The sequence below is a fragment of the Trypanosoma brucei genome, chromosome 8, assembly GCF_000210295.1.
Source record: "Trypanosoma brucei gambiense DAL972 chromosome 8, complete sequence".
NCBI lineage: Eukaryota > Euglenozoa > Kinetoplastea > Trypanosomatida > Trypanosomatidae > Trypanosoma > Trypanosoma brucei.
Window position 1 is genome coordinate 1,361,205 of NC_026741.1, and position 13,262 is coordinate 1,374,466.

At 49.5% G+C, this 13,262-nt stretch overlaps 11 protein-coding genes across 11 annotated transcripts; 10 read left to right on the forward strand and 1 right to left on the reverse strand.

Moving 5' to 3' along the window:
* Nucleotides 1-4: 4 nt before the first annotated feature.
* Nucleotides 5-1,099, forward strand: TbgDal_VIII5190 (hypothetical protein, conserved; the record flags this gene model as incomplete). The annotated part of the gene is made up of 1 exon (XM_011777553.1): nucleotides 5-1,099. One exon carries the CDS (start codon nucleotides 5-7, stop codon nucleotides 1,097-1,099), a length of 1,095 nt encoding a protein of 364 aa, XP_011775855.1.
* Nucleotides 1,100-1,902: 803 nt separating this feature from the next.
* TbgDal_VIII5200 (hypothetical protein, conserved) lies at nucleotides 1,903-3,756 on the forward strand (the record flags this gene model as incomplete). The annotated part of the gene is made up of 1 exon (XM_011777554.1): nucleotides 1,903-3,756. The coding sequence occupies one exon, from the start codon at nucleotides 1,903-1,905 to the stop codon at nucleotides 3,754-3,756; it is 1,854 nt and encodes a 617-aa protein (XP_011775856.1).
* A 43-nt stretch (nucleotides 3,757-3,799) lies between these two features.
* TbgDal_VIII5210 (hypothetical protein, unlikely) lies at nucleotides 3,800-4,159 on the forward strand (the record flags this gene model as incomplete). Its single annotated transcript, XM_011777555.1, has 1 exon — nucleotides 3,800-4,159. The coding sequence occupies one exon, from the start codon at nucleotides 3,800-3,802 to the stop codon at nucleotides 4,157-4,159; it is 360 nt and encodes a 119-aa protein (XP_011775857.1).
* Nucleotides 4,160-4,519: 360 nt separating this feature from the next.
* Nucleotides 4,520-6,208, forward strand: TbgDal_VIII5220 (hypothetical protein, conserved; the record flags this gene model as incomplete). The annotated part of the gene is made up of 1 exon (XM_011777556.1): nucleotides 4,520-6,208. The coding sequence occupies one exon, from the start codon at nucleotides 4,520-4,522 to the stop codon at nucleotides 6,206-6,208; it is 1,689 nt and encodes a 562-aa protein (XP_011775858.1).
* Nucleotides 6,209-7,471: 1,263 nt separating this feature from the next.
* On the forward strand, nucleotides 7,472-7,954 carry TbgDal_VIII5230 (hypothetical protein; the record flags this gene model as incomplete). The annotated part of the gene is made up of 1 exon (XM_011777557.1): nucleotides 7,472-7,954. One exon carries the CDS (start codon nucleotides 7,472-7,474, stop codon nucleotides 7,952-7,954), a length of 483 nt encoding a protein of 160 aa, XP_011775859.1.
* A 532-nt stretch (nucleotides 7,955-8,486) lies between these two features.
* TbgDal_VIII5240 (hypothetical protein, conserved) lies at nucleotides 8,487-9,533 on the forward strand (the record flags this gene model as incomplete). The annotated part of the gene is made up of 1 exon (XM_011777558.1): nucleotides 8,487-9,533. One exon carries the CDS (start codon nucleotides 8,487-8,489, stop codon nucleotides 9,531-9,533), a length of 1,047 nt encoding a protein of 348 aa, XP_011775860.1.
* A 91-nt stretch (nucleotides 9,534-9,624) lies between these two features.
* On the reverse strand, nucleotides 9,625-10,116 carry TbgDal_VIII5250 (hypothetical protein, unlikely; the record flags this gene model as incomplete). The annotated part of the gene is made up of 1 exon (XM_011777559.1): nucleotides 9,625-10,116. One exon carries the CDS (start codon nucleotides 10,114-10,116, stop codon nucleotides 9,625-9,627), a length of 492 nt encoding a protein of 163 aa, XP_011775861.1.
* A 142-nt stretch (nucleotides 10,117-10,258) lies between these two features.
* TbgDal_VIII5260 (hypothetical protein, conserved) lies at nucleotides 10,259-10,660 on the forward strand (the record flags this gene model as incomplete). The annotated part of the gene is made up of 1 exon (XM_011777560.1): nucleotides 10,259-10,660. The coding sequence occupies one exon, from the start codon at nucleotides 10,259-10,261 to the stop codon at nucleotides 10,658-10,660; it is 402 nt and encodes a 133-aa protein (XP_011775862.1).
* Nucleotides 10,661-11,068: 408 nt separating this feature from the next.
* On the forward strand, nucleotides 11,069-11,740 carry TbgDal_VIII5270 (tyrosyl/methionyl-tRNA synthetase, putative; the record flags this gene model as incomplete). Its single annotated transcript, XM_011777561.1, has 1 exon — nucleotides 11,069-11,740. The coding sequence occupies one exon, from the start codon at nucleotides 11,069-11,071 to the stop codon at nucleotides 11,738-11,740; it is 672 nt and encodes a 223-aa protein (XP_011775863.1).
* Nucleotides 11,741-11,925: 185 nt separating this feature from the next.
* TbgDal_VIII5280 (hypothetical protein, unlikely) lies at nucleotides 11,926-12,231 on the forward strand (the record flags this gene model as incomplete). Its single annotated transcript, XM_011777562.1, has 1 exon — nucleotides 11,926-12,231. One exon carries the CDS (start codon nucleotides 11,926-11,928, stop codon nucleotides 12,229-12,231), a length of 306 nt encoding a protein of 101 aa, XP_011775864.1.
* A 282-nt stretch (nucleotides 12,232-12,513) lies between these two features.
* On the forward strand, nucleotides 12,514-12,819 carry TbgDal_VIII5290 (hypothetical protein, unlikely; the record flags this gene model as incomplete). Its single annotated transcript, XM_011777563.1, has 1 exon — nucleotides 12,514-12,819. The coding sequence occupies one exon, from the start codon at nucleotides 12,514-12,516 to the stop codon at nucleotides 12,817-12,819; it is 306 nt and encodes a 101-aa protein (XP_011775865.1).
* Between the last annotated feature and the right edge of the window lie 443 nt (nucleotides 12,820-13,262).

Sequence of the window (13,262 nt, forward strand, 5' to 3'; positions counted from 1 at the left end):
GTTGATGCCGTGTTTTTCCCCCCTTCTTCCTTGCTGGTCGCTCGCATCAAGTAATACTAACAGATCTCAACGAATTGTTTTGTTGATTGGCTTGAATATATATATATATATATATATATATTATCCGCTTTGTTTTTGTTTTTCGGTATTTCCTTCTGTTGTTGAGGATGTGACATGCGGTGTGAGCGGTTGCGGTTACGGTGAACGAATTGCTTCATCTTTTCTTCTGCCTCTCTCGTTTCTTTTCTTTTTTCTTTACATTTTTGGTATCAACGCACTTGAGTGGAGTGTGTTCACTGCCACGCCTTCAGTTGCGGTGGGAAAGATGTTACGGTGCGCACGCGTGGCGCTGCGAGCTGACCCACTGAATGGCGGCAGTTCCATGACGTTGGGCTCGAAAGGAAGTAAACTATCGCCTGAACCCCATAGGAGACGTATGCCATGGACCGCAGCGAAAGAATACGTACCGGGTGTTGTTCTCAATGCACGGGATAAGATGGTGCTTGATGGCGTACAACTCCTTGATATTGAAAGTATTGACCGAGCCTCGCAATTAGATCCGCTGGAAGTGCTTCGCGCCGTCGTAGCCACACGTGAGTACAACATCTCCACGGGGAAGAATATTTTCCAACTAGCTTCGCAGGCGACTTACAATGGGCGCGGCCAGCGGTTTTATCGAAAGGAGTGGCAGGAAGGCACATACGACAAGTACGTAACTCTTTCAGCCATAGACTTTGACCGTGACGGGAATAAAGGGACAGCATATGGTTACATAACGTTCCATGGTGAAACAACAACGCGACCGGTACAAGTTGATTTCGCGGATGTACCCGGGTGGTACATGGATTTCGTGGAAGAGCGGGCAGTTCCCTTCACTGGCATTGTCCCGCCACCACCGAGTATTGGAACGGATGTGCCCGTTGATCCACATAGTTATCGTCTCAAGGCGTATCCTTACTATGACGCACCGAACCCGCCCGAATTCGTGGAGCGGCTGCTGAAGGATCGTGGTGTATTGCCCGACACCCCAACTGAAACGGCTGATGTTGATAAAGATCCCACCACTAGCGATGGGTCGGTGCATTATGATGGAAAGTAGTTATTCGGATCTAAGTGCGCTCCCCTTCTTCCCAGCATTTCCTCATCGGCTTTTCACACTTCACTGCTATCATCATTTACTCATTGAATGGGTTTACTCACGTAATGGTGGACACCTCTCGATGTTTTTTTTTTTCCTGGTTATGAAGTGTACGCTGCTGCGAGTGGTATCCTCTGTGCCCGCTTTGTGTCTTCTGCGGACCCTCCTTTTGTTTGTTTGCATGCAGAGTATAGTGTGGGCGGCAACCGTTTCGTCTAGTCGAAAGGAAGCGGAGCGCTGGGGCAGAAGTGGTCGTGTACTGTGGTATATGATGAAACATGTTTACTTAACGAGTTTTCTTGACTGTAAGTTAACCAACAGGAGACGCAACTCGCGGGGAAAAGAGAGAAGGAAATCCTTAAAAGATGGCGCCGTCTACGGGGAGGTAAGTTGGCGGAGGGTCTAACCGTGGAAGCAGAGTTTGCTTTGGGGTAAACGGTGAAGGAATGTTAACAAAGTCGGGTGGGCGTTTGCTTCAGGCGTTTGATCGATGAGGTCCTTTTGTTTGCTTTCTGTTGACTGATCTTTGTTGCGTTACCTGCATTTCTGTTGTGTAGGCGTGACACTATATTTCACTATTAGAGCGTTTTCCAGACAGCACGGCAAAGTCTTTCTGGTCCATAACTGTCCGATATATTTGGCTGGTTATTCCTTTATGCTATCCTTCTCCCTTCCCTCCTTAAATTAGGCTAGTTATAGTGCGACTTGTTCAGGTCGGTTTTGCTTGACTGTATTGCCACTGGAAGTGGCAAAAAGAAAAAATTATGTTCCTTTATCTTATCATCGATGGAGACTACCTTCTCTCCGGAATGGAGCCCACGTCGGAGGCCGCCGTGTATGAGGTTGTGGAAAAGATAAACGATGTCATCCGCACTCGCTTTTTGCTCGACGCCGATTCTTGTGGGATGTCGTCAACTGAAAAACGTGTGATTTTCTTCTCGTCAACCATCATGAAGGTGCTGCAGCGGAGACAGCAGCGTGACTTGCTCATAGGTACACTTCGTCGGCTCCGCTTTCAAACACTTGTACTGGATTGCATCGCCAGTCGTACTGGTTCACCGGTCGACGCCGCGATGTGCACGAAAACAATGGCATTTTTTTCGAATATTGCAGGAACCACTAGTTTGGGTTCCGCATTGTCTGCATCCTCAGCAAATACAACATATGTGTACATGACAGCCAATGCGCACATTGCACCAGCGCTGGAGTGGGTTCACAATGCAGGTTGCGGCGTCTGCTTCATTGTATATGAGGGTGACTCTGTGGCTGACGAACTAATGGCCTATGCAGGCCCAATTCACGGTAACAGTGGTGACATAGGAAAGGTTGTAAAGGGAAATGGTGTTCACTTTGTCACCAGCACCGAAGCGGCACGCGCTGCACTGGCGCTCTTAGAACAGGAGGCAAAGGAGCTTCCCCTTGTAGTGCAGTTGCAACTTCGCAAACTGCAAAAGCAGATGGCGGGGGAGGATGACGGCGACGTCGGTGAGCAAGGTAGCGCCCACTGCGGGAAAAGCTGCTTCACCGAAGCACGTGAAAACAGCAGTAGCACCCCTGCTCATATAATGCCACCTCCAATCGAGGGTATTGAGAGCCCGTTTGTGGGGGCCGAAAAGGATGGAAGCAGAAGGGAGAGTGGTGGCGAAAGCGAAAAAACTTCTCGTGTGGAAGCCTCTTGTCAGGTAGCAACCAAGGAGCGCGCTGAAATGAAGGCATCTTTCCCTGCCAGCGAGGTGGAAAACTCACCCAGCACCTCTACGCTCGTACGAGAAACTTCGGTGCCCGCGGTGCCGTCCCAAGCTGCTGCTCCAACTGAGGTGGATACCCTCGAATTTCCTGAACCTGCCGTATCTACACGCCTTCCGGCCGGCTGGGCACTGATGTATGACCGACAGCGCCGGCGGCATTATTTTGTTCAAACACAGAGTAATGGTAAGGTCACGACAACGTGGACGCACCCGGGAGGTATCGCCGAGCAGATGGACTTGGAACGGCAGGTGGATGAGTGGTACGCGAAACAGCAGTTGCGTAAGCTTCAGGGCAGAGATATCCCCCTGCCCGTGACGGACGTTCCCACCTCCAGCATTAGTGCTGTTGCCACCGGTAATATGAGTATCCCCATGCCCGTTTCCCCGGCGCCGCCAGCAGTTTCTGCTCTGCCACCACCATGGGAAGAACATGTGGATCCCAAGAGCAGGCGTGTGTTTTACGTCAATCATCAAACACGCGAAACAACATGGGTGCGCCCTCAATGCGTCGTGTCCCAACAGCACCAACCCCTGGTTCCTTCTCCAGTCACTGTGACTCCGGTTGTTCAACCACAGGCGCCAGTAGCAGCAGCGTTGCCGCCATTCTGGGAGGAGCGTGTTGACACGAAGAGCGGACGTGTGTTCTATGTTAATCATCAAACACGCGAAACAACTTGGTCGCGTCCACAGGTGGGTGTGCCTCAGCAGGGTCAGCCGATACCTGCTAGTCAAACTAACGTGCCAGTAGTTGCCCCTCCACTTGCAACATCGGCTCTACCACCCTTCTGGGAAGAACATGTGGATCCCAAGAGCGGGCGTGTGTTTTACGTCAATCATCAAACACGTGAGACAACTTGGACACGTCCTTGAAGAATTCGCGACAGAGTGACATATATCTAAACATCTGTAAAAGATGCCTGTACGATGTGAGAGCAAAATGCGTAGGAGTGGCGACTGCGTGGCGCGCCACCACGCGCAGAGTTCGTCGTATGTCAAAACTGATTTTCTCAAACCTCGCGTGCGTTTGTTCTTTTCCGCATATGCTGATGTGGGCAAAAAGGTGGGTCTGCGGCACCTGCAGAATTTCTTTTCAGCAGTTACTCATCTGCTGGCCTCTCTTTACTTCACGCTTCTCTCCTTCTCTTTGTTGCTACCGCTGGTGTTTTTGTTTTGGCACCAAAGGTTGTGGTCGGCGGCGCTTTGGTTCGGTTTGAAGACAGGTGAATTGAGTAATAGTAACCACTCCTTCTATGATGCGGAGGGAAATGGTTGAGTGTTGCGTCACTGTTCCAGTTTCATGAACACGACCGCAGTAAATGCAATTTTTTTTTTCTCCACTCTACCCTCTTTCGCTCTATATTTTCAGCACAACATCTTGTAATTTGAAAAGGCAAAGGCACACAATTTGTTAAGTTGATAATAAGGACGCCAGGAAACCAACGAAAAGGAGGCGACCAAAAGGGTAAAAAGGGGTTCTTTAAAAAAAAAAAAAGAAAACAACAAAACAGAGGGAATATACGCGCAGTGTGTAGCTTGAAACAGAGAAGGTAGTTGAAAACTCTGAATATATTTGTGTGTGTGAGGTTTCGCAACGTTTTCTTTTTGAGTATCCGCTTCAGTATCTCACACCTTCATGACCGCTGTTGGGGGCGACGAGGCCGAAGTACTGAGGCTTGAGCCCGCAGCTGATGCTGAAAATGCCGCGGCGGAGGTTGCTTGTAGCGCAGCAGCGAGATGTACCTCTACACCTGAGACGGAAAGCAAACATCTCACACCCGAGACCTTAGACAGTGCACCGAGCACCGCTTACGGAAGTGTTGGTTTCAAGGGGAATATGAAAATGGCCTTGACGCTACCCGGAGGTCCCCCCGTATCGAGAGGTCGCCGCGGTTCGGCTCTTTCATGCCGTGGCAGGAGGTCCCAGTCGTCGAAGTCACCCCGCTCCACGACGGGAAGCCAAGCGGCTTCTGTCAAAGGTGGAAACTGGCTACTGGGAACGCAACCACGTGTGGTAGGTTTGGGCACAACGGGGCTCTTTGAAAACGAAAAGAAGGAAGCGGATGTGCCAGAGGGTGCGAGTGCGATGATTAACGGGCAGTTGATTGTGGCGCCGCCATGTTGTATCCGGCGGCTTCGGGACCTCGCTATGTGGCGTGACCGGCATCGGGACTTTATTGCCGCCTTCCGCGCGCAGGACCCTCTCGAGCGTGTTAGTACCCACCGCCGGCAGCAGCGGCTGTTTGAAGAAAGGCACCGCCAGCAGGAAAAGGAGTACGCCGATGAGGTTGGCCGCATAAGACAGCGCGGAAAGTGGTTAAACAAGATGTCACAACCGGCCGATGCGGAAAGGCAGCAGTGGCTCAAATCCCGGCGTGAGGCGTTGCAGGCGGGTCGTGAAGAAGTAGTGCTGAACAACATGAAGAAGGGCGCGGAAATCCGAGAGAATATTGCAAAGCAGCTGGTGGTGGTTAAGCAGGTGAAGCAACGACGAGAACTAACGGCGCGGAGTGCCGCGCGCCAGGAGCGTGACCTTCAAGGTGCCAGGAAGGAGGAGATCCTCTCTAGCATTTTGGAGCGAACGAAGGTTGCGCGCAACGACCGAGATACGTGGCGTGAGTTTATCCAAGAGTTTAAGAATGAAGAAGATAAAATTAGACGGCAGTACCTAGACCAGTTGCGTTGCCGTGTCTTAACGAAAAGCCCCAGCGACTACCGTGACAACGATGGGGGCTTTACACCGTTGATCAGACCCCCTAGCGCCCCAACAGGCGACAGCGACAAACAGCAGTTTGACGGCACCCAGCGCTCTATTGCAACTGCACGCCAGAGTACCAATGACGGGGTGTTTCGTCGTCAGTTTCTCGCGGAATTGCAGCAGCAACGACTTGAGGGAGCCCGTGCAGCTGCGGGCGTGGTTCGCGGTGAGCGCAGCAAAGCTCGACGCGATGAGGCGCTTCGCGGCAATTGCGACCGTGCGGAGAACCTTCGAGGGGAAAAGGGTATGCTACAGGAACGGAAGCAGCAATTGGATAAAGAGAGGTGGCAGGCCTATACCTTGTTGAGGGAGGAGCATGCACTTGAGAAGAAGCAAAAGGAAGAGGCGGTTCAGCGGATGTTGGACGAGAAGCGAGAAAGCGCCGCGGCTATTAGAATGGCCAGTCAGTGGAAGGAAGCAGAGCATCGATTACACGAGCAGGAATTGCGGCAGAAATTGAGGGAGCGTGCCGCGTATGCACGAAGTTGCTCCTCCCGCGGGCAGACGCCGTCTTCAGTGAAGAGAACTCAGCAACATAATTGGCAGGTGCCGGCAATAGTGTCCTAAGGTAAGTGCACCTATTAGTGAAAGATGATAGGGAGTGCAGTTGGAAAACTGAATGTTCGCTCATCCCTCCGTGGCATGCTTCCCCTTTTCTTCTGCACATGCGCGTATGGGTGTTGATGATGTATTTATATATTTAGGAATGATATAACGCATTTTTGCAACCCTATCAGAATGTAGGGGGGGGGGATGTAGTGTTTCATTTGAAACAATACGTGGAGCAACTAGGGAGGGTAGTGCAGAAGCAGGAGAGGGGAGTGATTGGCTCGCGTGTGTTGTACTTCTGTGGGTTGGTGTTGGAGTGGGCTTTGAGTGGGTCGCCCTCCAGTGCAATTAGCGCATTTGTGGATGCACAGGGCAGTCGCGTGCATGTGTGCATTGGCATAGTAGATCTTGCGATTGTGGTGTTAAATGCAAGCACAATCTTATATGTAACCCCTTAAAACACCACGCTGTAGATAACAGTCAAAAGGTTTACTTCATCCAATGTCATCATTTATTATTTATGATCCTTGTTTTTTTTCCTGTCTGTGTGCGTGTGATTGTGTCTTCTGGCCCCCTCAACTCGGATTTGTCACGTAATGAGCTCTTTTTCTTTTTGATTAAACAGAGCCGTTCGGAACCCCCTCCCCTGCGTATGCTGCTGGCTGGCTGATCCTTGATCACATATACAAGCTGAGGGGTGAGGGCACACAGTCATAATCACGGAGGGAAATATGATAAAAAGCATAATAAGATAGTTTATGTTGTGGGCGAACCTGCTGGTACCCCAACAGTCGTTGAACATAATTATGCTTCGCGATGTGGACCTCAAAACTCTCCTATTCTTCTTTTTGTAGTCTTTTTTTTAGTTTTTCGTCCTGTCTTCCTTCTTGAACTGTTAGGTTGTATCGGGAAATGTATATTTAAATGGCACAAGTGCAGCAGGAAATGGAATGGAACGGTAGGGGCGAGGGAAGGGAAGGGAAACGAAGGAAAAGAGAGCGGAATATTATGTGGCGAAGGGTGTTGGGACCAAATATTCCTCCTCGTGGGGGCATATGTCAAGAGAAGGTGGGAAAAGAGTGAGAGAAAAAAGAAGAGGAAAAGCAATATTAGTGAATGATTGGTTCTTGTCACCTGCCTGCCTTACGCGCATATAGATGCCTACTAAACATTTCCTATTTGCCTAACTTTTACACGTGTTGTCCCAGCTGATGAATATGGACGAAGAATGAAAGAAGTTGGTGAATAAATTTTCTTTTTTTTTTTTTGAAAAAAAAAGTGATGGGCAAAGGAAAATTTGACCCTTTTAACTCACTGTTTGGCATTCGCTTCTCCATCTTTTGTTATCTTTTTTCCTCTACCATTTTACGCACCTTTTCTTTAAACGTGCATATGAGAGTGAAATATTTTCCCTTGTTTCACCCCCTCCCTTCCTCTACAGCCACCACTGTTTCCGTCTTGTGGCGCAGTCACTTCGCGGGGTTTCTCTCCCTTTTTTGTTTTTTTCTTAATATCCTATGTAAAGTTTGCCGTAACACTTCTGGTTGTTTCTCTTGTTTTGCAATTGTATCTTTGTTCCTGAGGGAGATTAGCCTTGTTGTTTCGTTACCTTACTGTATGTTACCTTTTGGTGCTACTCTTACCACGGCTTTCGATGCCGGTGTGTTTTTTTTGTTTTCGTCACCCAGGTGCATGAGTTGTGGAAGCGGGGGAGTGGCTGCTGCTCTGCAATGCAAAAGCAGTGTTGCAATGCTGAACACATAATTGTAATACCATGTGAAATCCCACTTATCCTGTTGCAGGTCACACCTTTGGTTTTTGCGTTGGGCTACGAAGTTATTGTTTCTTCTTGTTTTTATTTTCCCTTTCCGCCTTTCGTTTGCGCTGCTCACAAACACGCATGTATGTAATTTTAAAGTGGTGCGCACCAATACCGGCACTCGTTGGACAGAAGGGGAAGTGGAGGAAGGCGTCAGATTACTTCCTCTTTTCCCTTTTTGCCACATACACGCACACACAGAGTGCTCGGTCCTGCGGAAACGTGGTGCATCTGTCTTTGTAGAAGGACGGGGGAAAGGTTGCGGAAAGAAGATAAGGAGGCAAGAAAGTGTCGTATAACACCGACACCAGGGACTGGAAGAAACAAAAGAAAAAGAGGGCGTTGAGGAGGCGGTATACGCGTGCGAATACACGCAAGATAACAATCGTACACGCGCGCGCGCACACACACATATATATATATATACATATACATAGATATATATATATATATATATATCTGTACTGGTGTGGAGCTATGCGATTTGTTTCTCGAAGACTGTCGTTTCTTTCGCCTCCAATAATACCGCTTCCTAAACCTGCACCGACAGCGGACGCGAAACCTTTCTTTGCACCCTCCAACAATGAGAAGGGCAGCGCCGCTTTTGCGTCACCCTCCACGAAACATCAAACATATGTGAAGAAGAATGCGACATCATCAAGCGGTGCTGCTACGTTGGAGTCAGCCACAGCTAAGGCTACACGTAGCGCCCAGGCCGCGGGAGAGCCATGCACTAAATTTAACGGCAGTAGCACAAACGGTACGAGCAGAAGCGGTGACAACTGTGCTGCGGAGAAAGTGCATCATTTGCCAAGGTTCCTTTCACCCGACAACATAATTAAGCGTGTAGCCACACCGGCACTGTTTGCCGCCTCTATTGTCGCCGATACCTTGAACGCCCCGGCTGCGTTGAGCGGTGGTTCTTCAGCAGTAAATGAGGAAGGTGGTCTCCAGAAATACGTAGAGCACTGTATGTTAGGCTGGTCTCCCAGTGAACTTTACAATGTTGTGGCTGATGTGTCGCAGTATAGCGTTTTCTTGCCGTGGTGTTTAGATTCCACCGTGCATCAAGTGGGCCCACTGGGCACTACAGAAACAGCGTCTGAGACGCCTAATGGTAACGCTAATGTCAGTGGCAATGACAATGGCAACGGTGTAGCACCTGCTACGTTGGAAATGTTGGCGACGTTAACTGTAGGGTTTTCTTTTTTCAGGGAGAAATACACCTCGCGGGTGCTGCTCGATCCGCACAAGCGAGTAGAGGCGATGCTCACGGAGGATGAACACAAGAAGCGCCCCGCAGCCCTCAGGAATCTGAAATGTGTGTGGGAGTTTCACGAGGTTCCAGATTCCCCTCGTAAAGTGGAGGTGCGCTTCCTCGTGAGCTTTGCTTTCAAGAACCCCATGTACTCCAAACTTATTATGTCACATGTGGTGTCCATTATGACGACGAGCTTCGAAAAACACTGTGAAGTGTTGTATGGACCACCCAGCTGTGTGCGAGTGCATCTGCCGCACAACTAATGCATCTTCCTGCAGGGGACATACACATTAAATGCATACGTAAGACATATAGCGGTGCGACTGGAATATTCCCCTGCCCTTGTATGTGTATTTACAAGGTTCGACTAAAAGAGAGATGTAGCAGCGGTGTCATTGGGACGAGGTGGAGCCAATAAATGAACCAGTGAACATGCTTTCGGAACAGTTCATGTGGCTCAGCGAGCGAACGTTGCGCGTGGTTGCGGAAAGAAGAGGTACCCCTTGTGGTTTTCTCATTCCCATGATTATTCTCTGCAGTGTATGGACGGAACTGCTCTGCTGTGTCAGAAAGAAAGAAAGAGTAGGGAAGAAAAAAAAGGGGAGTGCACCATCCGATGTGTCGCTTGTGCCTCAGTCGCTCCTCACGCTGGGCCAACGTTGGAACCGCAGTCGCTCTGGCGTAGTCAAATGTCCAAAAGCGGGTGCAGACCTTCCGTAGGGTCGAGGGATGATGACAACGTTTGTTCCTTAAGGTAATAATTGATAGTAGTAACCGATCGCCGACATACTCTTTTGTGCGCCTTTTTTGCGGGCTCCCGACTCTTTTAGAGTAAACCTTGTCCATTTTTTACCCTTATCACTACGTTATTGTCTAAAAATTTTTTCCTTCCTCTTCTCCATTTTCTTCTCCCCATCTTTATTTTAATCATATATTTTTATTTTTTATTTTTATATATTTATGAATTTTCTCCCTCTTAATTGAGAAGATGCCGTTGGGCACTGATGGCACCCCTCAGCGGCAACAACAACAACGCAAATCAACTGTGGATTCCGCGGTGGCGCTGATTGAGTCCGATAGCGAGTTGATGGCACTTTTCTTCCGCCACATTTCCGCATGTCCACCTCATGGACCCTTCAAACACTACAGCGCTCTCACCTTTACGGAGCGCGTGAGGCATTGGTTTCCAACGCATGCACCGGCAAGAGCAGCAGAGATGGGCGACGCCATCACGCCCGCAGTTGTACTGCAGTTAATGGAAAAATATTATGACACAAAACATCTTCGGAGCTGGCCGCTGTTGTACGTTCCGGCGCAAATACACCTGAAAGACGTGGATGCACTTATTGAGAAACAAGAGTCTCTGAAACCTGAACGGGTCACTGACTGAGTGGGTGAGGACGCTGCTTATGTGCGCCCTCCCTTCCAGCATACGGATAGGACGAAAAGAAAAAAGACGCCACCTTGAGGAGGACCCTTTCTCCCTTTTATTGCGGTTCATATTACCAAAAAGTTTGCTCTTTATCCGCTTCCCCATCGTCCGCTCCAGCCTGCATCACAGGGCATATGACTGATGCACGTTTCTCAAACTTCGCAATCCTCCTTCTCTTTTTATTCTGTCACCTTCACCCTCTTTTCCCGGCATCACTGCACGCCACCTCTCTTTAAAAATTGGTGTGACAGCTTGAGCTTCGCCCCAACAACCGCGTGCGGCGCCTCTCTGGGATAGTTATTGCAGCAGAATTTTGAAGTAGGGGCGGTAGTCGTCTTATTGTTTTTTTTTGTTATTATTAACTGAATGGAAGGTCCTTTCCTCAGCCGCTCCATTCAATACGTGGAGCGGTGGCTCGCTGAGATTGTGGCAACCAAAGGCACACGAGCAGCGGCAACAGGAAGCAGTGAGAAAGCCGTGGCGCAAAAGCGAGGGAAGGCGACTGCCACTGCGGCTGCTGAAACGGGTGCCACTAGTATGTCAAAGTGTCGTTTTGTTGTCGGCAGGGTGAATAGCGTCCGCCCGCATCCCGAGAGTCAAAAACTTTACATTGAGGAGATCGACTTGGGAGAGGAGGGGGGAAAATGCCGCACCATCCTCAGCGGTTTGCAGGAATACGTCAAGCAAGAAGATTTTCTCAACCGCCTTGTGCTCGTCATCGCCAACCTTGAGCCACGGAAGATTGGTGGTATACCATCGGAGGGAATGGTCCTCTGCGCCTCATGCAATGATGAGGGCTCGCGGTCAGTTGTGTTGCTGGACGTACCTGAGGGGACGCCGGTTGGTGAGCGCATTTTGTTTGAAGGTCATGAGGGGCCATACGAGCCCGTACTGAAAAAGAAACTCGCCAAACACTTCGAGGAGGTGGCAGCAGAACTGCGCACAAACGATAAGGGTGAAGTGGTATGGCGTGACATGCCATTTCGGACGAGTTGTGGGATCATCACGGCAAGCATCCCCAACGGTAGCGTTTCATAGACTCGGCATGCATTTGGCTTATCTCTGTGATTGTCATTAATAACAGCCAATGAAGCAAGACGATCTGATGGGGCGGAGGCACTGGAAGGGTAGGAAAGCAAGAAATGTGTGAAGTGACGGAGGGACTCCTTCCACGCTATTTGTTTGATAAACCTAATAGTTTCCGCTCAACCGCGTAAATTTGAATGGCGAGGACGCCCCAACCGTCCATACGTGCATACACAGGCAGTGGGAACCGTTTGTGGGCAGAAGGAAGCAAAGCGGCCACACCCCATTCGCAATCGCGCACATTCCACCAAATGTGGCCCACGCCGCCGTCATTCCCTTTTAGGTCTCACTCACTCACTGACGCAACGTTACCGGCGTTTCTGGTACTCTTCTTGCATTCTACTCTTTTCTTTTCGTCTCATCTCGGTAAATTTGCCGATAGAAAAGGAAAAGCCATGACGCATCAAAAAGAAAAAAAGGGGAGGTACCGATCATACGTGTGAAAGCGGTTTGGACACAATTGGGATCGCAGTATGTGCCATCCTTTTTGGAGAGAAGGGAACGAAGGGTGACTGCCCTAAAGGGTTTCCAATGGCCATACGCCGTTTGCTTTCTGCTCCGTGAATGAATCCGCGGGCTCAACACACTGACATTGGGACGGATGGAAGCCCGCTAACCCTCATGGATAGGGGGTTATGGAGCTGGTAAATATCTGTGAGTAAGCGGCAAACACGCAAGGGATATAAGTAAAAGTGTATATATATATATGTATTAAAAAGTAGCCAATGTGTTTCGAGATCCGGAGTCAAGGGAAGTGCAATCGCCAAGTCAACGTCGCCCGAATCTTCCCCTCCCTAAAAAAAAAAAGCAACAACAACATAAGTGCTTGTAGGCGCTCCCTTTGGTTTCTGCGCCGCGCTGGTACTGCTGTGGGTTTCCTCGCTCATTTCCCTTTCTTGGGTCATTTCCTGTCATGCTTTCGTTCTCGGAACTCTTCTTCTCTATTTTTGGTGTGTCGCTCTCAAAGTTGCCCCCCACCAAACGCACACACATGTACCCTCGTAAACGCAAAAGAGCATCGCCACCTTTAGTTTCCTTCGCCCATTTCCCTTTTCGGGATACATCTCTAAAACAAGCGGGCAGACGGCAGTTCCATAACGGCTGCGCGCACGCAAAATAAATGCGACTCCACCCGGTGCCTCGTTAAGTAGTAGTCCACTCCAAACCGTAATGCCTGTTTGTTGTTAAGGGTGTCAGCGTGTTTAGGATGTGGAAAAGTGTTAAATGTCACGTGGGGCGACTGAATGGGGGATCAGAAGAATTGCAATAGAGGGAGGGGAGGGAATATGGTAGTGATTCAATGTCCTTTGTCCAGGGGAGGGGAAGTTGATGTTGTTAAATTATCTTAACTTGATCGAAGTGCGGGCCTCCTCGGCGGAGGAATCGTTACTGGTTGTTGTTTCGGGTAGTGATGCATTTCCTCAACGAGTTTTTTTTTTTGTCAAAGTCCCTGAAGTGTGACGACCCTTCGTCG